General features: G+C 38.5%; 1 protein-coding gene across 2 annotated transcripts in view; it reads left to right on the forward strand.

Annotated features, from left to right (window-relative positions):
- Sol1 overlaps positions 1-27,767 on the forward strand; it is a 327,555-nt gene that overhangs the window by 91,953 nt on the left and 207,835 nt on the right. For both annotated transcript variants that reach the window (XM_076384888.1, XM_076384889.1), the window contains exon 4: positions 19,809-20,023. In XM_076384888.1, the coding sequence (XP_076241003.1) occupies positions 19,809-20,023 (215 nt within the window). The remainder of the gene's footprint in view (positions 1-19,808; positions 20,024-27,767) is intronic.

The following is a 27,767-nucleotide window of genomic DNA, read 5'->3' on the forward strand; positions in this document are numbered from 1 at the left end:
AAAGGGGGTGGGCGTCGAAGGGATTGAACTGAGGTATCCAAGCGGCTAAGGCTATGGAAATTCTTACTCCTGGGAAAGGAATAATTATCCCGTAATTATTGCAGCGGCTCTCAACCTTCGCGCGAAACGTCTCCCGATCTTGCCGCGCAATTATACAGAAAACGACGAATGAGGCAGATGGAATAATAGCAAGGGGCTCCTAGTAGATTTCAGACCCCGTTTCCTGTTAATTTCGCTTAATTGCCGGCCTCGATGGTACGGGACGTATTACGTAAACGATATCTCGCTCACGGGATATTTTCTTCCGTGTTGCCCTCTTTCCAGAACTGAATAGTTCATTGTTTGTAGAGTAACGTGTGAGGTATTGAAAACAAATAATGTAAGAATTCATAGATGTGTTATGATAAATAGTAGGTACTTCTTTAACAGAAGCTTGAAATTTTATTAGTTTTGAAAGAAGATTATTCTCTGGGTAGAAATGTTCAGATTGGGAGACCCTTATTACAGATAAGTAGTTCTAACCCGTTTGCCAAGTACTGGTTCGAAACGTGTACACAATAGGAATCTTAGTATATGTCTGGCTATGTACTGGTCATATCTACTTGCACTGTATCTATTACCATATAATAGTAGGTACGTATGTAGTACTCAAACTTGGTACAGAGATCACAGTACTATTAATTGGAAAATCTATCCTTCCGCTCATAAGAAATTCTCACGTTATTTTAGATTGAAGTAATCTCAACCTGATCGATAACGGTTCCTCTTCATCTTGGAAGTTCTCAGATAAGAGCGTGTCGTCCTTAAACAGATGTTACTGTAATCGACACGACAATGATAAAAGGTTTGCCTTTGTACACCGTTGTAAAGGAAATGCCACGACAAGCTTCCGTGCTTCTTTGACGTGATCCTTTTAGTCTTGTAATACAGTTTTAGATCGAGTATTGGCCAACCTACACGAGTAAGAGACCACTTTTCGTTGTCGGTAGAAATAGTTGGCCTCGAATCAGACTGATCCTCCATTCACCTATCGCGACGGCAATTTTTGTACCACTCGAAGACAATTCAGGAGGGGGTTTGAGCCAGCAGATAGAATGCGAAAGAATGGGGTCACGAGCCCAAGGGAATGATAATGTCGCGATATATCGCATCAAAACGGTACTCGAATATCGACGTTTAATAAAGTCCCGCGAAACGTTCCAGATTTCCATCGTGTCTAATGCAGACACCGTTACTTTTGTCGCAGAGTGTCTTTCAATCTCTGCTTCTTAAGGGTACTTTAATACGATCACCGTGTTATACGACGATAATAACGTGACTAGAGCGAAATTGATACACGCTATTCTGATTGTGAACGAACGTATCGAAGCCATTGAATTCACCAACAATTTCTGTTATAGCTGTGTTGAAATTCAATTCTATATCAGCGTATCAAAACGAATTTTCAAAATATTTTACTGTGAATACATATCGAAATATTTTTATTTTATTGTTATTATGAACATAAGCTATGCCGGTTTTTCAATTATTTCATGAAGTACGCATAGTGAAGAATTTCAAATAATACATTTTCATTCGAAATGTTATTTAACTAAATTTCATGGGAATATTCCTTTAGCGACTGGAAATAAATATTAACCAAGTTATCAATAAATATTATTGCCTGAGCTCTTCTGTTGAACCATTCGATGAAATAACGCGTAATTCGATTTTTCAGTCGTTTGTTGGGCGTAGGAGTGATAACATTCCTGTGCTTGCGCCTTTAATGTCAACGTGAACTAACTAACCGATGGAATAACGCGGACGCTTGGAATTTCATAATTGATTTAGTGACTGGGTGTTTGATCTTTCTAGCCAATAACGTAATCCATGCGTGTGAATTTGCATTAATATTTTCCGGTAATTGCGATCAGAACAGAGTCATGGAATTTCCTTTGTGGTGAACTACCTTGAGGCCTATGCATAGTTTCTCGACAGCTCAATCAATGACATGAAAGGTTAATTGCTTAACACCATCATTATCCTCAGACTTTCGTCAAACTTACATTTAATCTACTCTGTATACAGAACAATAGCTTAAAGCTTTCTCCACTACAAAAATACCATTCTCAAATACCTCATCTCTCCTCGAAAACATGAAGGTATCGTAAAACAAGAGAAAGTACATACCTATAAAAAAAGTAAAAAGAAACTAAAAACAGTAAATACAAATGGTTAAGAAATAAAGCAAACAGTTAAGAATGGAATGTCAAGAAATGTCCAAAAAAAAAAAAAAAAATATAAGAGAATCATTGATCAACCTAAAGTACACACATTGGTCCCATTTCATGGACCCATCTGTCGTGTCCAATCGCTTCTTCTCACCGATAGTAAGGATACAATGAACATTAGCGGCTTTAATGGGTTACGGATAACCAAGGGGGAAGTTACAGACCATAACTCACAGTGTTTCGACGAAGGCGACCGTTGAAACGTAACATAAGGTTACGGTCGACTTACTGTTCGTGGAAGCAGCTTTACGATCCGACTGGAGTTTGCAGAGAGGCGTGCGAGACACCGGTAGTGCGGCCGCATTATTTACGCGAGCGAAACAAGTCCAATAAACGGTGGGACGTTGAAAAAAAATTTTCCCGTCCATTCTGAGCATAGCAAAGCGACGATACTTTTTATTTATCGTCGCAGTTTCGTCGACATCGCCGTAACACGCCGCCACCCTTTTCCCCCCTTCTTCTTCCTGTCTCCTTTCCATCCTTTCTTTCCTCCCAAAGCAAGGCAGTGGAACCGTCGTCGATTCGAATCCCCTGACGTCTCTGTTCGCGCGACCGAGAATGAAGAACGGACACGCGTCTGGATATCAATGACGGCTTTCGAAATTTATATTCGTCGGAACGAGCCAATGGTGAACCACAGGGGACGTGTTTTTCGATATGGAAAGCTTCGACCCGTTGTCGCCGCGGAGATCGGATTAAGGTAGGCGGATCGAATTAACTTGATATGAATTCGACGGTTTTACAACGCAGACGAATAAAATTGTTTATGGCGATTGAAAAAATTGCGAGGGAATATAAAGCTCTGTTGCAATCACCGAGGGTTAATATTCGTAGTCGAGGCTTTGTTCTGGTGCGTTGTGGGGAAATTTTGTTTAACTGTTCGCTTTACATACCTTAGTGCGTGTGTATTCTATTGCACAAATGGAAGCTATGAGGATATCTCGTTTATTATCTCTTTGATGGGAGGTAGTACCTGTAGTTGGAGAGTCTAATAATTAGTCCTCGAGTATCTATGGTATAGGTTGAGTACTGTAACAATAGGTTTCTGATTCATGAGAATATGATCGGCTTTGTGAAAATCTGATTGAGTTATTGAAGTAATAGGAAGAATGCTTTAACTAGAGAAATGAATATAGGAAGTTTAAATGTTCACTATTATTTTCTTGGTACATGTTTGGTACTAAAGTGAAGACGTAAGATACAAGTGCAAGGAGGTGGTTACGGCGTAGTTTAGAAGGACAAAGAGAAATTGTCATAGGTCGTTTCAAAATTACAGAATGGGAGGTGACAGTTGTAATAGCAGTGGTAGAAGTTTAACAGAACACGAAAGACAATGGCATGCGCCCTAGTAATCGCTTAAGAGGCAGGGTAGAATTCCTCATCCTCTTTCGCCTGCAGCTACAGCTTCTTCGCAACCATTCAGATTCGCCGTCTTGAAATTTTCGTGTCCTTGAAAAGGCGACAGGGTGCATTCTTCAGCTTGTGCTCAATCATCTCGTACACAAAACAACTTGACGTTGTTTTCATTTATTATACTGCTTTCACATCAAATGGATCCTTCTAAGTGACTCAGGCGCTCCGATCGATCATTCTTGCATGTATGCAGCTGCGTTCCCTTCTTCCTCTAAAAATTCTACGCAAAATCGTGCAATCTTTGAAATCTAAATTTATCATATGTTTCTGATAGTACTTAAACAGCTACAGGGACTACTTTTATTACTTCAGTGTACAGGTGACCTTTTGAAAATGTTTCTCATTCCTATAAACACTTGGTATACATTGTTTCCAATTTTCTGCAAGCTTGATTGCATCGCACTTTATGGAGCAACCAACTGAAAGAGACTGTGGATCAGCACTGATACGTTACACAGAATTTTCTCGCTTGCTGAATTCTTCGAGAAGGAATCACACGACAGCGTGACGTATTCAACGATTGAGAATATTATTACAGTTGAACAACACTGCGTTTAATGTCACTTTTGGTTGGGATATGAAGTCGCGGCGTAAAAGCTTCCGTTCAAAGGAGAGTTACAGCGAATGTTTCTCCACTCGATGTGTCTATATTGATTTCGTGAAAGTACTCCATTGTTAGGTTCTGCTTATGTGTATCGATGCAGTGAGAACAATGAGCGATTTTGCTTGTCGAATACGTGTGTATCTCTGTCGTTCCATGTACGATACATCTCGTTAGCGGTGGAGGCTGTATGATCCAATGCCTTGCATGTATAACAGTTTGTTTCCTTTGTCGTTCGCGAGGGATGATAATTAATTAAAGCTCGATGACATATGTCCAATGAGTGACTAGGTGGAGAGTGGGACTAGTGGGTGTTCGTGTCACAAACACTTCAACACATACTTGCTTGAAAATTGTCAAACAAGTCCACAATATATTTTCTGCTGTTGTTTTATCGATATGGTTGTCGATATGTTATTTATCAAATACCAATAAAGAATCATTCTTTAATGTTACTTATTTTCGCTTATGATATTGCGAAGTTAAATGCTCCGAAATTCAATTCCATGTAACTAGTTATAATTTAGCAAATGCATTGAATTACGTACTGCAGTGGCAGAATTTCTTGTTCGAAACAAGTTGAAGAAATAATCAAATCCTTCGAAGGAATTATCACCGAAGTTAGTTGCCTCCTCTCATTGTTAGCTGTTCTAGAATCCATTCAATTCGTCTGCATCTTGAAGCTGCGATGTTAGATTTAGGCAAGACTATCTAGAGTCTAGTCTGCATATGTACATAGTTGTGAAACTTAATTGTGGGAAATGCCTGCTTGTAACTATCTCGGATATACCAATTTTTCTGTTCTTTGTTCAGTAACAGTATACCAGGCATATCTGAAGAATACTGTAATGTATATTTTGTAACTTGATAAATGGATTCACTTATAATGAAAATTAAATCTATAGTATCTTATGACGCAGAATATATTACCCCATTTTCCAGAAACAAATTGCTTCAATGTAACAGATTAATTTGTTAACAAGTGCACGGAGTACACGTACTGCTCCATGGCTTTCATTTGTTTCACAGAAAATAATGCATTTTAATTCCCTATTAAACGCAAATGTGCCCTGTCAAATGCAGGACAAATCGTTTGTTGCACGCCTGACCGCTTTAATTTTCAGTTTATAATTGAAAAGTCTTCTTCAAAAAATATCGAAATCTGAATAATCAAATTAGAATTTTTTATTTTCGCAATACCTATCAGGAATAATTACATTTCTCTGTTTCTCAATCGCTAACATTACACTTTCATCATTATTGATTAGGTGATAAACGAAGTCGTTGAGTGAAAATGGTATTTTTACGACAAGATAATCGCGCTACTGGCTTCGAGTTACAAACTCCCAGCGTATTTCGAAAATAAATTACGATGACATCGGTCTTTAACTGGAACGATTATCGAGAAACCGTCGCATAAACTTTGAATATTATACCGCGAGGCTTGACGTTAAGAATTTCATAAGTTATTAAGTTTCTACTAGGGGCTATAATCAAATTCTTATTAGTTATAATGAGCTATAAAGCAGGGGGAAAGCAGAATGGCTACGCGAAAGCCGTGCTTTTTTTACGATCGTCCAAGATTCCAGCATTTTGTCTGAAAACGATAAAGACACCAAAAGCTTTCGAAGTAAGATACGACGACATCGACCTTTTACCGGGCAGTTATCGAGAAAATTGCGCGTAAATTTCCAGAGAATTTCGCATAGCTCGAACAGGAACGTCATAGCCGGCATGAAATGGTTAATAATGAATGAAAATTAAGCTGCTATTAATCGTGACAGAATAGAAAGGAAAATCGAATGTTTCACGAAACAAAGTCCAATGGTCGGTTAATCACGACAGACAGAGAAAAGAAAACAATCGCGAATATTTATCAAACGTTAACATATTACCTTACGAAATTAGATTTTCCGAAACGCTACTGAATTATCGGTGGAAAAGCAAATTGGTAAAATTGTTATTCAAGGGTCGTATTTGCCCGATGAATACGTACGCTTCCAGCGTCGCGGTGGTGAGGTACAAATCTCCTGTCACCGAGATAGTCTCTTAGTGGTGTTTGCCGAGGACTTGGCCGGTCGACTGTACGAATCAGGATTTCGAGGGATTTCAACAAATTGTTACGTTCGAGTCACTTCACTGGGTTCCCGTCCGCTTGACGACGAACCGAGATTATACGCTAAATTTATTAGCCTCTAAGGGGAGAATCTGATAACAGAGGCAATGTTAGAAAATTTTAAATTAGAAAAGCACTCACCCCTCTAGCCCCTATTACTCATTTAAGATATTCAAAGAAAGGAAACCAGTTGTCCAACGTGTTTCACTATCAACTACCAAGACACTTTTTCATAGATCATTAAAGGGGAACAGGTGACTTGAACGCAAGCCGCGTAACTCTGCAACACGATTCTAATCGCCACCCGATATACTCTCTATCCAGCGTACCACTTTGTCAGGGATAATCCGGATTCAGTTTTCTCCCGAGGCTGAAAAGTCACCTCGGAAATTCGTTATCCAGCTGGGCTTAGGATTTAAGGAACGAAAAAGCACCGATAGTATTAAGACGGACGGTCGATTCACAGGGCGTGCAACTGCGCATCGAGGAACAAAAGGAAGTGGAGCGTTCCTCTCGCGTCGTATCCATGCATGCATGGCCTCGGGGGGTGGCCAATCCTCCGCAGCCGTTTTATCCTTTATCCATCCTCCGAAAAGTCAAAGCACTGTTTCTGGCCAGCATGTCCTCGGTTGTTCATTATCCTGTGCTGGTGTAATGGTGTCCCCTCGCGTGAATGCGGAACACTTGTCCCATTGTGTCCCGTTTTTGCGGGTGGATGGTAAAATTTCTGCGGAGCGAACTCCTCTTCAGGCACAACCAGTGCTGCAATCACATGAAGAAGGGCTCCTCGTATTCTGTCTACGACATTCCCTAAATTATTGGCAGAGACGGCCGTTCTCCATTGTCAGATCATATTCCCAGTGGACAGACAGCACTGTACCAGCAAGGAACGTTGAAAGACCTAACCGGATCGCTTCTGTCTCCCTGTGGACCTAACGAGAACTCGGCTACGAAATTACCCTGAATATTTTCTTCGATTGCCTCCCAGTGCGGCCGCAGAGCGACTCGAACGTGTTCTTCGGATTTCTTTTATTTTAATATGAATTACCTTAGAAATTACTGTACACGTTTCTTCTCGTCTCGAGCAGGAGGTAGCCATCAAGTGGCTATTGATTTTGGAAGAATTTTTATAGGATTTTCGGGGAAATATTTGACATTGATTTTTTTATCCTGTATATTTGGAATGTTTCCAATTTGTTTTGAGTTTGTTTTTAATTATTTTGGTTCAGTGAATAACGTTACGCGATTTCAATACTAGTTTTATAAAAGCTTAGTTTGGAAATGTAGGTTTAGAGTTAATTCATCCTTCTATAAGTACGTTTTCATTTTAAATGGCCCATGCTAACGTTCATTAAAAGTTCCATCATAATAGGTATTATGGCAAGCAGGGTTAAATACTCTGGACGCCAAGAAATAATCTATTTAATACTTCCATATAAAGAAGTCTTTACGAGGGAAAGTCTGCGGCGTTCAACTTTATTTTCTCCCTTCGCTATGATTTGTAGCTTCGGTAGTATTGCCAATTAACGATTTCCCACTTCTTAAATATTCTTATTTCTATAAAATAACTTTCTAGAGCTTAAAATTTTCATTTGTAAAAAGTGGAATTACGGTAGCTTTCAGACTTCCAATTATAACACTTTGCAATCCTACTACTTAAAATACGGAAAAAAAGAATAGAAAAAGGTACAAGAAAAGAGGATGAGAGTGGAGCAAAGGAAACGCTTCCGGAAATACCGGAAAATACACAGACCAAAGAGATAGACTGCGAGAAGCCAGAAGAAAGACAATCGTGCGCAGACTCTTAAGAATTTAATCGTCAAATGTGCCAAAGGTCTACAGGTTCCAAGTAAACGTTGGAGAAGTAAGAAATCTTGGAAGACTAAAGCTGAAAAGCCTTAGCTGAAGCAGAGGAGAAGAGATCAGAAACATTGCATACAATCTCCTTTATAAAATCATTAAATAACAATCCTACTGCTGCCTCGCGAAAGACTGAAGACCCAGTGTATTTCTTCGGTAGGTCTTGGTCGTCCACTTTGATCGTCCCCTGAAACACGCTCACAAACGAACTTCTGCTCGAAGGCATTCCGTTCTACGGTGTCAAAGAAATAGTAACAAAGGTACAGTTTCAAAGGACCGAGGGCAGCTTGGCCAAGGAGGGTTTCGGACCTGTACGAACACTGTTTGCTTTAATAGCGATGGATGGCCCGAGATTCGACGATAATATCCCTGTACGACTACTTGCGCCGAGAATTTCGCGGGCTCGAGTTACGGCGGCGGATCACGACATTTTCGCGTATGGTCTGGTCGTGATGCATACAACGACGGAGCAAAATGTACGCAAGTTCAGGCACACGTACCGCGCAGCTAGCCACGATTACGCGCACGCCAAGTTTGTTATCAGTGTTCGCTTGTATGCATCGGATCTGGTGATTAGCACTGAAAGTTCCGCGGACGACCAGCCAATATTCGCGGCGGAGATCTCGATCTCGTTCGGCTGGAAGTTCTCCGTCCGATTGCTTATCGATTTAGCCAGTTTCGAGATCGAGTCCACCATAAAATTTCAGGCTGCCTGTTTTAGATCCCTCTTCGACGTCAGCGCGGGTGCTTTCTGTTTCGCGTGACTGGATTCAAGGGTGGCCAGTGAGAAATCGCGTGTTGGAAATAATTACGCGACGATGTTTATTACAACAAAATTGCAATTAAGTTACTTAGGCGGCATGCTCAGCAGGGCTGTCCTGTGATGTTATGTAGTGGAGTATAAACTTTTCGTTTGCGAGGTTGCCTTTGAACCGTGTAATATGTATTTTCGTATTCAATGAAAAAAATGTTTAATGTAATTTTTTTTAATGCACGTGTAGTTGAAAATGGGGTAGCAGGTGTGCATGTCGAACCGATATTACATTTTATAAGAAGTACTGTAATGTACTAGCTTTCGTTACACACTCTCTCAAATATTTTCCAGTTTCACATTATTTTTACTGTGTATCACTTCTATTTGCAGATTTTATTATCTTGGAGTGATTGTAATCCCTATTGCTACTTTCTGAAACCCTTAAAGAACTCATGTATTTTTTCACCATAGCTTAGAATCTGTCCAGAAATCAATCTGTACATTTACTAACCTCAACATTGTACCTATAGTAAATATTTTATCTAAAACTTCATTGATAGTTAACGTACCTTGTGTCAATTACGGTACAACTAAATTATTTTTCAACGAGAATAGTCACGAGGCATGAAATCACTTTTTCAAGATTGTTTTACGCTGCGGATGTGTGAGGTCCATTAAAAGACGCCTAACACAAGAGAATTTCATTTCTAGACTATCTACCACCCCTTCAAAGAATTTTCACTCTTTTATATCTTTTTGGTCGTCTTCGTGTTTCCAAGACATTCTTTAGCAGCGGAAACTCTTTTACCAACTTGTTATCAATAAAATTCTCGTGCACTGAAGCAAACAAATTTGATCGTATAACATCAATTAAATTCACGCAATTACATTGAATAAAATTTGGGAATTTTTTCTTCTTCTGCCTAAATAAAGATAGCCACAATATAAGTGCTATATACTTTTCAACTGTTTGTGATATAAATAGGATTCGTATTACACAATGTGCAACTTGTATGGTTAGCATACAGGCACGGCACACATTCACAGAAAGTTTCATGCAGTTGCAACTTTGTTAGCCAAGTACAAGTATCCCTAAATACAAGCTAGGACAAAGTGATGGAACACCAAAATTAGTAGAACAGACTGTACCTCTTACGTTCACACGCTATATTTTCACCAGAGCGCTTGTAGTCACCATTACTCCCTCGATATTTCAATAACAGAAGAAGGAAATTATTTAAATCTGTAACAAAATTTTACATTATATGTAAATGTTTTTACTCTTGTTCCTAATTTTCGAGGAAAGAAATTTTATGCAGAAGGAAAAAATGTCTCACTATCAATTACCTTTCTTATGGCATATTTGCCTTCCTCAATACATGTCTCTCTTCAGAATTCCTTTCACGTGAAATTCCTTACGTCTTGAAAATATTGTGTACGTAATATATGGCCAATTTTTAATCTCCACTATCAAAGCTTCCCAGAAGCAGAATGATCTTCATCGATGTCGGATTCCCATGGGTTTCCCGAAAATGGGTTCGAAAATCGACCACAGGTTCCGTCGCGGTCTAAACGCTTTCTCCAAGCCCTGGATTTATCGCTACGGCGTCGTTTCTGTTCGGTAAACTGCAAAACCGAAAGACAGTTCGAGACGCAAGGTTGGCCAGGACACCTTAAAATATCGATCGTAGCACGCACGCAGCGAACCAACGTCCCTTGTAGCGGATTTAGGTTCTCATAAAGCTCCATTGTTTAGCTGAGCTTGCATTCCTAAATCTCCATTGTCGCACCGCGGTGAGTACAATTGGGACGTGCTGAAAGCGGTAGGCCTCGTCTCGGTTAAACCATTGCGGATTGGTCGATGGGCACCAACGACCCAATGGAAACAATGCCAAGTTCTCGCTTTTCGGTTTCCAAATAGCCTCACAGGGTCGCGTTTCTACCCTATCAACAAGGGAAATGAGTTCAAGTTCGTGTGATTCAAGGGATTACTTAAACTTACAATTATTCTTGAAAACATGGATTTTTCGTTTGGTACATTTTCTTCAGGGGTGAGATTATGAACAGTGGTAGAATTTAGGCTTCAAGTCTTTTTTCCAATGAAATAGCTGTTTAAGTTCTATAATTTCGAGGTTCACTTTTTACGATCCTATGAAATTCTGCTGGGACTAGAACAACCTTAGGTCGTTCTCCAAGTAACACGTTTCCTCCGTTCACCACAAATGATATACTTACTGGATTTAACAAGTTTTATGATTTAGCCAGTTTTACGAGCTAGCGATCGGGATTTATCGCGGAAACTCTGCAAGTAATTACGGTGTTCTATCGTTTGACCGACCAGTACACAACGATTCTCGTGTGCAGTTTGGCAATCGAGTTGATTAATCCAGCTGCACATTTATCTCCTTTCGTTAAAATATATTGAAAGTTTTACGGTAAATAGAAATTTTTATTCTCGATCATTCAAATGAGCTATTTATACTTTCGAAGCCTAAAATATATCCTTTTTATTCATTTTGTAAAATATGCCTCAGAAATCTTGAATCTTAAATGAATAAAATCTAGAAAATATGTTCAGCATAATCGAGTAAGTTTAAAATTAAATGCTGATTCCAGCAATTGAAAAATATCTCTAATATCCCTCCAAAATCCCTTTCGAAAATAACTTCCATTCAAAGTTTAAGACTTTGTGTCGTTTCTAAAACTCAATTAGAAACTCTGTTCAGTCATTAAACTTTAGTGTCGGCGGCTATTGAAATTAAATTGTTAAATTGATGGTCTTAATACTCCAAGTAATTACGTTCGATGTAGTTCGGCTAAGGTATTCTTAAAAAATTTCTTGGACCATCGATCGTCCTCGATGTCACGATTCTTTTGAGGCGGTTACGTTGCGCTTTTACGACCTCGGTACTGCAATCTAGGAACAGCTCGGTAAAAAGGGATGCATGATGGTGAAGAGAGAAATGCTTCCTAGCCAAGGGAGGAAGTCAGCAATCCGCAATCAAGGCTGAAGGAGGAGGAACGAGTCTTAACCAAGGGATGAAATAATTATTGGGTAGAGCTGCCCGATTGGTTTATGCGAGCTTCCTCTTCTGACTGCACGCGAAAGGATTTTAATTCGTTGAATATGGGTATCGTTTTTCACGTACACAGATTCCTGGAAATCGTAAGAGAGAATTCGAATTATGGATACAGTGAAGCCTTCATTATCTGAATTTAAATTCATCTTTTCTACTATTCAAACAGTGTACCTCCTCGCAAAATATTTATCCTTCTGTTAGTCTATTTCCAGTTCTACGTACGGAACCTTGTCTTTATAACTATGAATAAAAAAGTTATTCGCTATTCGTTACACCTTTATTGTATATTTGAAGCTTGAAAAAGTATTGAATATTAAGTATTCAAAGCACAAGGAGGGTAAGGTGCAGTCAATGAATTTAAAAAATTAATATAAGCAGATCTTCTGCAGATTAATAAAGGAATGTGTAAGAAGGAACGAATGTTACGAAAACATTGAAATATTAATATTCAAGAGGAAGAGCATGAAAAAGATTGTCTTTCTTTTCTATTTACACTTAACGACGCGTTATTTCTCTTTCTAGAGCGTACCGCTTCTTCTTAGCATGAAAGGAATTATTTAGAAGCTTGCTGTTGTGAAATTAATGCCTTCAATTGAAGAAATTAATATCTTAAGAGAAGAAGCTTTCAGCATTTTCTTTCTGTCAGCTCCTTTCGTTTGTACTTTTTGCGAAACGTTTACGAAACACCTGATCTTCCTTTTATAACGAACTTATTTCTTTTCAGAGAATTGATACAGCTTAGGAGAAATAAATTAAAGTAATTGATTACTGTAAGGGTTTATGTCAGAGTAATTCATACTCAATGTAAAAAACATTCATTAGGTAAACATGTATTAAAATATTAATTTCTTCAAATTTGCATGTAAATTTTAGTAATATATTCTCTTTCGTTTACATCAGGTAGCATGTAAAGTAATTAATAAGCATGTTGCTACATACTTGCTTTGATGTCTAGCGAAGGTATTCCAAGCGTTCCATTTTCATTTCGTACTTTAATATCTTATTATAAGTTTCACATTTTTATCTCACAGAATTTTGAACTTCAGTAGTTCTTAGCTTGCATGTGACAGACATTGTTTACTGAGCACAGTACAAAGCTTTCCATTTTTATTATTACTTGCTTCATAGTAGGCACGTTATTTACACCTAAAAATATAGATTCGTTAATATAAAAATGATGGATGTTGTCATTCCTTGTCGTTTTATCGTACAAGAAAAGAGAGAAAATTGTTCCGCATTTTTATCGAAGGATTCGACAGACTGGCAGAATTGCAAAGAAATAATTTTCGACTAACCGAACCTTCTTTGTAAGCGATTCTAAACCACTGTGTGCTTTATTCATAATTGCCATACCTTGTTAAATTGCACTTTATACAGCAGATCGCTTTTTAAAGACCGCCTCTCAACTCTTAGGGTTGCAGCGCACAGGCCGACACAGGGGTGGGTAAGGGCTCGTACGCTTCTACACACATACACGTACCATTTTAATGGAAAATACGTATTACGGTGCCAAAGTAGCACTGCCAGACGTCTTTTACGACCTCATTCTCGCCACGAGTCATTCGGTCTGCACTTGTTTTGAGCACAAGGTCATTCTCTGATTTGAGTCTGAGTACCTGTGCAAGAATGCGCATCGAAACGCGGAACACGGAATTCTCTACCTCCGCCCCTTTCATTTGCCACCGTCGAAGCGTACAGACAACAGAGCTTTTTGAATATTTGAGAACAAAGGAAAAGCAGATACAAGGAGATTTGGCGGAATAGACGTCTTTAATATTGACAAAACTTTGTCGTCGATAGTGCTCTGAAAATAGGAATTGGTTTAGATATTCAATTACTATTTTTCAATCGATTTGCTGAAACTATTTATACTTATTTCAAATGCAAACTCACAAGGATATTGTTGAATCCATTACTTATGTGAACATTTTTGGTATCTTCATTATTATACTTAGATAATACAGTCTAAGGGATTAGGTCCAATAAAACCGTACTTATTAATTGATAGGTACCACTAACCACTCAATCAAATTTTCCAACAAAAGGTACTCAGCTTTCATGCAGTATCAAACTTTAGTTTTAATCAATATCCAACGAGACCAAATGAAGTTCGTATTCATTCAAAATTTAAACAGTACCTATTCAGACTTTCAACATTAATCATTTGACTCTTGAATAACGTGTGCTCATTACAAGAGAAATGACTTACAATTTTTCCTGTTCAGTTAAACACGCTTTACAGTCTAGTTTAGAAGCATACAATGTCGTTAAGTTGTCAAAAAAATATTTTTAGTATAATTATCCAGAGACAAAGAAGCAGTGTTGTCGATAAAATTATCGTTCCAATTTAATAGTGATTTTAGTGGAAAATGTAGTTTTTGAAAGATACCACAACTTAAACACAAAGCCCTTTTTTTCTGGCTTTGTCAGAAATAGATATTCCCGAGCGCGGAAGCCCCAACTGGCTTTTATTTTCTTCTAGAAGCACCGCCCTTCCGATATTTCTTAAGGCTGTCGGTGTTATCGGCAAGCAGGCTTTGCTTGTTCCTTTTCACGTGGCGGAAATTACGAACTAGACTTAAACGTGGAGATGACGTTCTAAAGCGTTGACAGTCACTTGAAATAAGATCGCGATACTTTGTGGTGTTGTTAAAAAAAGAGAATGTTTCTTAACATGTACACGTTAGCAGAATATCGATGAGCAGTCTGGCCCAAATATGGAAAGGGGGTAAAGAGTGAGGAGGAGAGAAAGCATCCTTTCACTCATATTTCGTTCAGAATACCCATAGTATATTTACCTACTACTCATGTTGAACGTATGAAGAATATTTGCAATAGACTTGCAAATATAAAGGAAATTTGTTTCAGTTATAGAACACATGCGTATCACGGCGTACAAATTGATTTCCTATACTCATTTGTTCCTAAAAGCTCACCTTACAAATGGCGAATTCTTTTTCATATCTATTCCTTCTTCGAAGAGAATCAATTTGTCATGGTTCTATTTCATATATAGACGCTGTTCACAAGAAGTTGTAAACTTGAAGTTCACATATCAAAATCACCATTTTCTGAGTTATAATAAGTAAAATTTTTATAAAATTGGCCCCAACTAATAGATATCAAAATTATTGTAATTATTTAAAATTATTTCTGTCTCTTGAACAAAGAAAAAAATTCTCTTGGTCCATGTCGATACAATATAGATTTATCCTTATCGATGATGTATCTATCTCAAATTAAATCACGATAGCTGATTGGAAAGTACGCAGGCGAATCGAAACGTCGTTTGCACGATGCCTTACACACTGTAGATGTCTAGGATGTCAGCTATACAAGCCAGAAGATTGGAGAGACGCAGAGCACTAATGGTCTATTAAGCTTACGGGATGTCAAGCAAGTGATACGATCGCAGGCTGCAATGACACTATTTCCTGTCGGAAATGTAGCTTTTAATTTATTCTAGTTCTGCAACGGATGGTAAGACTCTGAGTTAATACAGAACGAAGCGATAAAATGATTTTTCAGAATATTAGCATGTTTCAACGCGGTTTGTTGTTACGAGAATTACGATTTCTTATCGAACGATAATTCCATTCGTGGGATGACATTAAACGATTTTCGATCGGTAAGTCGCAAGCAAGCAGCCAAGTTTCGGCGGACTATATAAATTTCTAACGTAATACTCCGAAAACATTCTTCACGCTCAAAGATCCCCCAGGATATACGTCTGGCGTAAAGCCAATCAGAGCGGGACTTCTCGCGAAGTTTTGCACGCTACCCCGTGATTTCATGCCAAAGGCCTCTTAGCGAGCTCTTAAGGGGAACTTTTTGAATTGTGGCACGCTAATCAGTTCCCATTTTTTTGCGCACTGCGACGTGCAAAAATTGCTTTACTTTCTGTTCGAACGTTTTCTTCATTTTTTGTTTCTATATGCACGGTATTTTGCACGATAAATGATCAAATATTAAAAATGCTCTTTATTTTGATGACTTTCGGTATTTGATGGGAAGAAACAATTACGATAGACCGTAAGATTAAATGTGAATCTTTGTTCATATCAGGGGTCGTGTATCTCCTAAAACGCTCAAAGAATAGCGATTCTTATCGAATCGCGCTTCAAAAATTGCTTCGTTCATCATCCAGAGGAGAAACTCTTCCATCGGTCTTTTATCGCTTTCATCGTCGTATTTCTCACGGTTTCGATACTCAGCTTAAATACGATGTACGAATTATCGTCAGGTCGTTGCTATTCGACCTCTTCATGGAATTTTCTCTCGATTTTCATACCGAATTACGATGGAATGAATCTTGTTTGCTACACGTTCATATACGGACAAAACAGTCGTGAGCGATGCATTTTAACAAAGCACGTGTTGACAACTCGCGAAAAATGAGTGTTTTCGACAGGAAAAAGTTATCAGTTGTTATTAAACTTATTTTGCCTTGGATATATCAAATATTCCTGAATTATTAAACACCTGAGATTTATGGACTAAGAGGATTTTAAAACACGCTGGTGCATTCTCTTCAATGGTTCATGAGAACCTCGGAATATAAATTTACAGTCTATATAGACGCTACGGGAGAGTGAGGTTTCATTTATTTCCAATGTATTTTTAATGCTCAGAGACTCACAAAATTACACGTAGCAACAGAAACTTCATATAAACAAGGTCGAAATAAAAGTTCAGCGACTAAACTTTGAAGGGAGTAGTTTCTCAAAACCTATAAACATATGAATTGAATATCATGATGTAGGTGAAAAATTGAACACAGAAATTTTTAGAGGTATTGCATGTACAGACAGTTTTTTTATTCCGAACCAACATGCATACAAGCATGGTAACACGTACCTACATAGTTATATATAGATAGGTACATACTAACTTGATACAGGTGATACATATACATACTAACATCACACAGGTGCATGGGTTCAATGACAGCTGACGTAATTGTCAATCCAAATTAAAAGATATATTTAATCCTATCAGTTTTTGAAAATTTTAGAACTCTCATGTCATAGAAAAATTCAAAACTTGTTCAAGGTTTCATTTCATCTCTTTCATCTTTGACTCACTAGAGTCGCTTTGGGTGCATATTCAGCAGGGAGGCTGTGATGCTTGACGATCGAAGGCTCTTTGCGTTCCATTGAACGACACGTTCTTTGCTGACATTGTGCTACCGGCTGTGGTGGATATTTACCGGGAATTTAATTCGTGATCCCTCGAGTATTCGTGTCCCTTTGTTATTCTATCACCCCTATTTACTTTTTCGCCATTCTCTCACTTTCGCTGGACAAACAAAGTTTCGGTTATAAATTCAGAAGAGATATGTAAATTGAGCATTTTAGGTATTTATAATACAGAAAGTTTATACCAGTACATAGTATTATATTTCGTACCTGATAAAAGGATGAATGAATAATTAAATATTAAAGAAATGTGCATTTTCCATTCATACTGAGACTGTAATTAAAAGCAAATATAATTTGTAAAGAGTAATATTCTTCTGGATAAAAAAATATTCAATCAATTTTGACTCTGGAAGAAATAAAAAATTGAGCAAGATAGCAGATTGAACCCTCGATGTTTGGTAGAAACCGGATATACAATATACCAGTAAATAATAAATTACAGATACAGGCCCACTCAAACAGCACTCGAAAATCGGAGAAACGTAACGAAATACCCAATCACTGCGTTGAAAGGGTGGGGCAAGTCAATTTATCTGTGTGTTGGGGATTAAGTACCACAGAATCCCAAGCAAATTAGGTTACGCGCGAAATTTCGTTGTGTGCCCTCGCAGCCACCGTCTCTCAGCGTTCTATGTACGGTAACATTCTCGTCTCGAGGGACGTGTAATTTCACGCGTCCAATACGCTGTATCTTCGCTACGTCAATATCGCCTCTAAATCCGACCTCCAAGGGTGGTCCACAAATGCCCTACGGCAACAAGATACTGTCACTGCGTGCTGACCCGTCCATCTCGACCTTAGCACACCGCTCATAAGAAACCATGAGTTAAGAGCGCCACCCTCAATTCGGTTTCTGGTGTCAGATATTAACTTACACCAGCCAACACCCCTTTCGAGAATCGTGGAAGCCGCGGGAGTCTCGTGCTTTGTCGGAAATACATTTGGGAAATTAAGGGACGAGGTTAATATGATATCCCTGCTCTCTCCCACGATACGTGCACTAGCCTTTTGTGCGCTTCATTCCCTCTCTTACTCCTCGCCTGTCTCGCTGCTTTGCCCTCTGGCTCCGTCTACCCTCGCAAATATTACGAATCACGATGAATCGCACGGGAGTGAATTACTCCTCTCGCGACTTATTTTTTTACAATGGGAAAAAAACTACAAATTAATGCACATCTTGCGTTTACTTTCGCAGAAATTAAAACCAACTGCGCCTCTATGCATGAATGATTACGAGCGTGTTTATTCATGGAACAGACACGATGTTCCTGTGAAATTGAACGTGACATCGAACAAGTAATTTTGGGTCCCTCATTAAAATAAAATAACGCGCGAAACGTTTTTGTGAAAATATATGAAACGGAAATTCGATCTGAATCGCTTTGTCTGCATTTTATCGGAAAAAGCTTTCACAGGGAAATATTAATGTTTACTTTTACTATTGCGATCAATATTATTTTCGAAATTATTCTACCCTATACGATATCATTAGGAATGAGAAGAAAGAATATTTCTTCCCCTCGTAGCGAAACTGAAGAATCCGAGGATGGCGTTCGCGTTAAGATCTGTTCCTCGAATTAATTGCTTTTCTTCAATTGAAAGTGGAAGTATGGCGACGAGCCTGAGTGAATAGCCAGGACAAATGGAATATGGCGAGGGGTCTACCGCTAATTAATTAGAAATCGTCCGAACGGCCGTGATAAATAGGTTGCGTAACGGGATCATTAAAGCCTCAGTGAATTTCGACCAAAGTTGCAGCAGTGTGTAATTAGCGCGTTCGCGTGGCTCATTCGGAGCAAATAATTTTACCACGACGATTTTAGACTACAATATGATGCCCCACGTGTCGCGACACTTAAGGATTTAAGTTACTCGCCGCGATAAGCTTTAGTTAATGAATGTCTCTTAGTATTCGCTCGTTTACTGACGCGGATATCTCGTAAGCTGTTGTGTGCTCCGTTAACGAACCGGCAAATTGTTTTTGCGAATATGACTCGGCTTCGTAAGCTTCCCCAGCTCTATTATAATCCGTGCTAATTTCGGCATTGTATTCGCTTTAACGGAGGATCGAAAATGCTCCCTAAGCACGTGAACTCCAGTAATCTGTGTATAGTTGGACTTACGAACACCTGTTCCATTACACTACTGGGACTAATTAGTCAATTAACCATTCTACGAGTATCAGAATCCCAGTTGAAGATATACCTTATCATGCGTACCAAATGGGGTTTAGTGAAATTTTAAGCTACGCCCGATTAAACTGGAGCCCAAGACTTTCTCTCGGGAACAGCGAAGCGTGGTAATTTCTCTGCATTTCTGAATCGTAGCAAACGCTCTGGATTCTATTCCTTTCATTGTTAAACCGAATACAGTAAACGTTAGTAGGAATAGTTGAGGTATCGCAGAGCTAGAAAGTATGTAATATTGTTTCTCTTTTTTCATGCATTTCGTTCATCGCGCAAGTAAGCCAGTAAACAGGAAATCATTGACAACGTTTGCGTGTTTTGTTTCAGTTGCGGAGGAGGCGATTTTGTAAAAGTGTTTCTACATTTGGAGACCACAGGTGTTTCTGAATATACTCCTTGGTCTGGTGTCCTTTGTGGAGACCTACGTGATATTCCCCAAATTCTCTACAGCTCGAGGTCTACGCTTATACTGGAGCTTCACACCCAGGGACCGCCGTCTAATGCAACTGGCTTCTTTGGAAATTTTCGTTTCATCGATAGACGTGAGTTATTAATACATTTTACATATACGTAGAAAGTTGGAATATTATTTAATATTTCTTAGAATACTAGGAAACATATTTTATTCTTAAATAGTCTTTGCAATTTTATTTTCGCTTTTAAATCAAGTATTATTTAATAATACTTAATACCACAAGTCATTCGTTATTTGTGACAAGTAGGGTAATATTAAATCAACAGACAGAAATAAAGGGGTCTTTCAAATCTTTTCAAAACAAGTAGGTAAATACCCACTTGATTTGAAAATCCACTTTGCTTACAATCGTGTAACGAACGTAATAATGGCTTTTGCGCAAAGGGGGAATCCACTTGGCAGGAATAACATACGAGCAGGAATGAAATTCGAGGACACGAAAGCAACAGTATAAAGAGGCTCTTTGCGGAGTATTGCGAATGATGAAGTCGTTGCAGTACGACCAACGACGTTCTTCCTCGGCGTATTTTGACGTATTCACTGTAAAGAGTCAGTGGTTCGCGACCGTGGAAATTAAATAAAGGCTGTCGCTCCTGTCGATCGCGGGGAACGGCATCGTCATTGAGCTGGAAACATCCGACAGATCTAAAGTCTGAGCCAAGGTACGAACCGAATTAAGACTGACGGCTTTTTAACAAAAGCCAGTTCGCAGTTCCATCGCGAACGAAGTTGAGAAAGTCTACTCGACTGGCGTACTTGTGGAAGAACTGCAGGTTACGTTTTATGAAAGTCTTTCGAGTGGAGGGGCTTACCCTTCACTGCGAGTTGGTCAATTAGAAAATATTTTTCAAATTACTCAGAGCCGACTGGGAAAAATTCGCTCTGGTGTGTTTGCTTGGAAATAATGTTAATTAAAGGACAGATAATTAGATAAATTTTTAATGATTAGATGCCTTTTGAGTGGCGTATTCAAAGTCAATATTCAGTATTTTAGTAATTTAGACATCTTATAGAATTTAGAAATGGTCTGTTGCGTTAGTACGGATTATGATAGCATTAATAAAATTATAATTTAAGGGGTAGATGAATAATTTATTTATTGAACAATTGGAATTATAGGTATACTTTCATTAGGAAATATACCCACTTTAAAATTACCGAGAAACATTGAACTCTAAAAAATGACGTTTCATAAAATACTTTTTCCTATCGTTTATAAATAATAAAATGAAAAGTATGTACCAGCTTACGGGAGCTTAAAAGTTAGAAACTTTTAAAAAGTTTTAAGACAGCTTATTATATTGCGAAGATGTTTTATATATTCCTGAAGTTCTATAACCTTCCAAACTTTCCAGTTATTTTTTTTTTTTAAATTCTAATACGATGTTGCGTCTGCTATTTTAGTAAAAACTGGTGGACAACTAAATCCTCTCTATGTTGCTTAATACATCTTGTATGTACATTTGATATTGTTACTGTTATAGTTCTGCATTAGTGATTTCAGGAAATTAGTTCAGAAGTTTTGTTAGTAAAGGTGTGCTTGATGCACTAAAAGTTAACATTAATATTATCTGATTTACATTTTTCAGCACATAGGTTTATTTCCGTTTATCTCTACGTACAAACTTTCTATTCGGCTAATTAAAACGCAACCACGATGCGAAGTAGTTTAACTTTAAATAATTGAAACAAAGTCGAAAACTCATGTAGTAGTGAAAGCATATCTAAAGGGATACAAATTGAAATATTCGTATAATGTAACACTAGGAAAGAATATTTTAAACCATTTTTTTCCTATTATATGTGCATCACGTTTTCTACGTGCAAAAATTTCAGCTAAACCATCGCGAATTTCACTGACAGATTTACAAGTATTCTACGCAGATTAAACAGCAACTATTGTGTAGGCTTGGTGTACTGTGGTTCATTAGTAAACATTTCACGAATATGACTAGCTGACGTGAGCTTTAAACATATTGGCCCCTGAATTTTTTATTTCGCTCACGTACACGTGGCTGGGGCTCATGTGTGCCACGTGTAACCGTGAGTAATTCTTCCTAGCCAAGAGGCACTTTTCCTTGCAATTCCAAAATGTACAATTTTCTCGCATGTCTTTCGTCGTTGTTCCTTTACTTTGCACAAGATGAAAGCCTGCATCAAGTACAGTCCACATTGTAGTCTTACCTTCAATTCCTCAAAACGGAATTTTTTCTCAATTTTTCATTCCCAAATGTAACATATTTATATAACCACATGTCAACCGAGTGTGCTCAACTCTAATATCTCTAGACTCTTAGCTTATTCGATCTCCTCTTCGAATGTTTGCGCCCACCGAAACTGTCAACCCCTTTCGCCCTCCACACGGCGTCCACTCGAAACAGATTTCCGCGTAGGGTTAATCCGAGGTGGCGAAAATCCGTCTAGAAGCCAGCCGACCATAATGGAAGCCGATAATCGAAGAGATTAGTTAGACAGAGATTAGACGACAGATAGCAAAATCGGTGTCCGGCAGCTGGCTTACCGTAAACCATGTTATCAAAGCAGGCTAACATATAACGTCTCGCACGAAGGATCCCTCTGATCCCCGCCTAATTCGATCGATATTCAATTTCGGCTGGATCGCCGAACCACCGACAACACTTTATCGTCGCGGAATCGTGCGATCGTCAACTACACGCCCGATCCACCGAATACGCATATTTCATCGGCGTGATTTGCTCCCCGACTCAGTGAACAAAGACCTGGTCGAGGCGGAAAGAAACCTGCACGCAAACCGGATCTGTCGTAATGCGTGGAGAATGTCACGAATCCATTTCGGTCGATCCATCATCCGGAGGAGCCGTCATTGACGAATGCGCGGCACGACGATGCCGCGAGAAAAAGGCGACGTAAAAAGGTCGGTCGCGCGGTATCGGTGAAAAATGCGCCCCCGCTTTTTAACGAGCCGTCGATGCCGTGAGGATTCACCGCCACGGACCATCCCAGTAGACCCACTTGGCAGTGGATGGCAACGCGCTAGAAAATTCGGCGTGCTCCGTAGATTATGCACGTCCATTAAGCGGTAAATAGCGGCCTGACCGTACGCGGTAGTAAAGCACACGCTGATTAACCATGTATAATTAAAATGTAATTTCTCCTTCGTAGCCAGGGAGTTTTAATCAAACAGGGGTTGAACTGAAGAACGGGCGGAGGGAATTGCGGCGGAGCGCGAGAGAGGGATGATTATCGCGGTGACCAGAGACACGAAACTCTCCACGCGCTTTCTGATGTTTCCTTTTATGCTAGTTGTATACAGGGCGTTCGATGAAGGGTGTCAGGAATTTTAAGAGGCGATTCTACGTGCTAGAATGAAGCAAAAATTGGGGAAAATGGGAAATGTGTCTGATTTGAGATTTATTCTATTGAATCCGCTGTGTCTGACTTGGGAGTTATTCTACTGACTTCGTTGTGCCTGGTTTGTCACTCGTTTTACTGGCTTTGATATGCTTGGCTTCAGATTTATTCTACTGTTTACGCTGTGCCTGGTCTGGCTAGAGCGCATCGGAAGTAGAATGAGTCCCGAGTCAGACACGTTTGATGGCAAATTTTAGGTGTTTGCTCGACAATCAATAACTCTGAAACAAAGACTTGAACACAATTTTGTCATTTTTTATTTGTATCTAGAATTGTCTCTTAAAATTTCTGTCACCTGGCGGCAAATATACCCTGCATATTGTCATCTTCCGTTATTTTGAAGTATTATTTATAATAATGTACAGAGGTTTCATAGCTTTTTAGTTGATTAATTTCTATGTACCTATGTATCCATTATCTATACAATCTAATCTAATCTATGTATCTATTTTTCGGAGCGTAGTTAATCGTACTATATTAATTCGAATTTAATATATCCCGAGTACGTATTTTATCTCATAGAAATACCAAATAGACCACAAAATCTGGAGCTCTACTTTTGGGACACAAGCAGCCAATATTTTCAGAATTCGATTTCTACCCCATGTCATTTAAATTCCAAACAACTGCGCGCGCGGTAGCACATGTTCTCATTTGCATATAGGAAGCATACGTTGTTGCAAGTTCACAAACAACGTTACGTTAACAACAAGCAGTCTAATCCACTTTCACAGAATTCTAACGCATGTTTTCAGTCGTTCAGACAATGTTGCATCGGGAAATCTCGTTTCATTTGAAACTATTGATTATGCATACCATCTCATGCAAATTGAATCATAGATTCTGTCTTTTGAGAATTTTAGAATATTTTTCAATAATCGTCATACTGATAACGCATCCTGGTTGACGAAATTAGATTGGACGGCGGTTACACCAGTGGGGGTAACTCATTTACCATGCTCGCAAGTTTCTGATCTCAATTTCCTTGAAATTCGGCAATTAACGGGAAAATTGTGCAAGCGGTTCTTTGGCGGGTATTTCGTTGAAAGTATCGCTTGCACCTTCTTCGTTATTAAGAATCTCATCGTCTTCGATAATTACTGTAAATTTAATAAAATTTATGGTAGCTTCACTTTGATTCGGTTATACGCAGAAAAGACGTAATATAACCCAGGTGAACAGATGCTCCAAATCAGTTTCCCTAAAATTTAAAGTCCCCTCGAGTCTTCTTTACATTTTACGAATCATCTCTTTATCTCAAGCTCGATCTTCACATCTATATATTATCAGCAGTCGATAATAAAAACTTTAACGTTTCACATATTACGATAGTTTTATCTAAGGGCACTACAAATGGATTGGCGTGGTTTCGCGAGGAAACTAATTTCAAATTTCGAATGGTATCCGGAAATAGGACAGATAGCGACGGACTTGTTTCATAGTCTGGCAATAGGAGTTTCAAAGCATTGTTCTACACAGCAAAGCCATATTTTATACGGTAACAAGAGCATATATGGGACCAATTTCTGACAGAGGGTAGTTGAAATCGTCAATGATCACGCTGTAACGAGTCCTAAAGCTCGTCTGATAGTTCTTGCGAATTCTCGCGTTGAAGAGTAACAACATCCTCGCGTGTGAGTATCCTCCGAAACTCAGCGAATTACGTTTAAAATTCTAACGAGGCCGGCCCGAGCTTATCGCTTCTGATAAAGCGGGCGGCTTTACGATAAAGAGGAAATATGGTGCAAGTACGGAAAGTCCCTGGGCTATTTGCGCCAGTATTGATTAAAGTGGATAATTCAGTCTCCTGGACTATTTTCAACTTTCCCTACCGGCGGCATCGTGCTAATTACTCGGAGAGCAGCGACCCGAGATATCGACTGAGATTCGATTTCTCCCTTATCAGAATTCGTTTGATGTTTTCTGGCAATTAGGTGTCACCGAATTCTGACTTCTGTTTACTGTAGACCGTGAAATTTTCATCTGACGCGACGTGACACTCTGAATATATTAATGGGACGTTGTTACTCAAGCTTAGGCTGAAAAATCTTATTCAGTAAATTCAAGTCTAAGTACTGGCATATCTTGCTGAACTATTCTTGATCGTGTCTGATCTCGTATTTGGTAAAAAGTGTTCCAAGTTTTAACTGTTTTGTTATCTTAACGTTGTATCAGGTAAAGTTTGGAGTGCTTGAGCAAAGTACTGGAACGTAAAAATTTTCATTTCGGTACTAGAAAATTAAACGAAAATTAAATATTTCGTTTACGTGGTTTCCAATTTAAATTTATATTTGAGAATATTTTTTAACATGCATAACTTAGTATGATATACTATTTTCGTAATGTATTCCTAATAAGAGTGTTCCTTTCATATCAAAATATTGTAATTTAACTGATAATACGCTATTCCCACTTTTGATTCGCGTTGGTTGCTCGATTTTTTGCGGCAACGTTATAGTTTCCTCGCCTAGGCATACGGTACGGATTTTATCATTGTGACAGTTCTATTATCGTAACGAAAAATGTGGTACGGCAAGATTCCCTTTCACGTAATAAAATATGGATAGTATAATTTTTAGAGGAAGTGACAGAGAAAAAAGTTTCCTTAGCCATCTACTACTCAGACAGATATCTTGTGTTAAATTTTTACTTCCAACAAATTCTTCTAGAGTTCAAATATTTGTATTAACTCTGTTTCTTTCGATCAAGCCGATACTAAAATTAGCAATAACTAAAAAATGCTAAATTAATCTTACTGTTACTACTCAGCTTCAACAATGTAGGTAACTCATCTCATTATGGAACTTCATTTCTGAAGTTACAAATTGAAATTCTATGATAGATTCACTATTAAAATATATGAAAGTAAACCTGAACAATCTCAGAAAGTCGTTTTCGACGCCGCATGGAACTTATAATAATTTTTTCCTTAATCTCGTCGAAGTGGAAGCTACTTGAAACCGTTTTATGCATCCCCTTCCCACTGCTACGCATCCTACAGTAGCTCGGAGACATCTGATACAGAAAGCGCTTAAAACTCGTAAACTTTTTCACGAGTTAACGTAAATCTCCTCTTACGGGTAGCTGAGTGACTGAACAAAACTTCGTCCCGACACGTCCATCCCTTTTCATGACCTCGTAAACAGCTCGGTACGTCATTACGAGTTTCGCCAGCTAATATCTTTGACGGCGCGCAAACTCAATGAAACTGAAGAGAATTTCTTCTCGTCTATGGCCACGCGGTACGCGTCTGATGTTATTCGTTCAGGAGTTAATTTGTTTAATGGACACAAGACAGCTCTTAGCAAGTGCGACTGACGCTTATCCGACACAGCTGTAACTCCTGCAAATGGTTTGCCTAGTCTCGAAGAACTGCGACTCTAAACTTAGATGCAACGCATTTAAATGCGTTCTAAATCATCCCAAGACGGAATTAAAGGAACGTTAAGTTTTTTATTACTTTTTTAAGTACGCTGTTGATTTCTTAAAATTTAAAGTTGTCTCTAGATTATTTTAAACTTAAAATTTATTTACAATTTCAGTTATAGTCTTCACAGAAAATATGTGAAATATGGAGAGTTTAAGAATAACTATTTTGTGTGCGTAAACCTTGAGTAAATCTTTTGGACGACGCAACGGTCTTTTAATATTCGTTCTTTGAGGATCTACTCGAAGGGAGAAGGTACTTCTTCGTAAAACCGCTTCAAATCCACTGTCTTGTCAGTGACAGTGCTGTCATGAAATTGTAGTTGGGCGAACGATTCGAATCTCGGATGAAAAGACAGATGGTCTGTTTCTGAAAGTATTATACCAGGGAAAACGTGACTAACTTTGTCTTCCGCTGTTCTTCCCCTCGCTTGGCGCTTACAGTTCTTTGGTACTCGTAAACCGTAGTAAACAGTAAACTGGTAAACTGGATTTATTATTTTTGTTCGTTTAAGTCATTTGTACAATTAACTTATTTTCTATGGTTTTAGCTTAGATCATACCTAGTAAGTAAATTACATACAAATTTAACAAATCACGATAAATTACATTACACTCTTCATTGTATATCCTCGCGTTTATCTTTGGTAATTAACGCAAAAAATTCATTCATTTACATAATGCTTATCTTTCACGCTCCCACGCATCAAAATTTTATTCATTATTCTTATTGCGTGTCACTGTTAGATGATACAAATCAAATTGTGTTTACTGGCGTGATATTTATCACTCATTTAATTTTCTGAGGCAGGCTAATAAACGTCAGTGAAATAGAAGTTACGGCATTGCGACACGCGTTCATAACATTAAATTCATATACACAGCTTTTCGTAATCTTTCTGCACACTGTTTCTCCTATTCTAATATTATTTACTCACGAGTGACCTCATTTTACCGAGAAATTATTCATTTTCATTTGTTTGTATTTTATT

The sequence above is a fragment of the Calliopsis andreniformis genome, chromosome 9 (assembly GCF_051401765.1).
Source record: "Calliopsis andreniformis isolate RMS-2024a chromosome 9, iyCalAndr_principal, whole genome shotgun sequence".
Lineage (NCBI taxonomy): Eukaryota > Metazoa > Arthropoda > Insecta > Hymenoptera > Andrenidae > Calliopsis > Calliopsis andreniformis.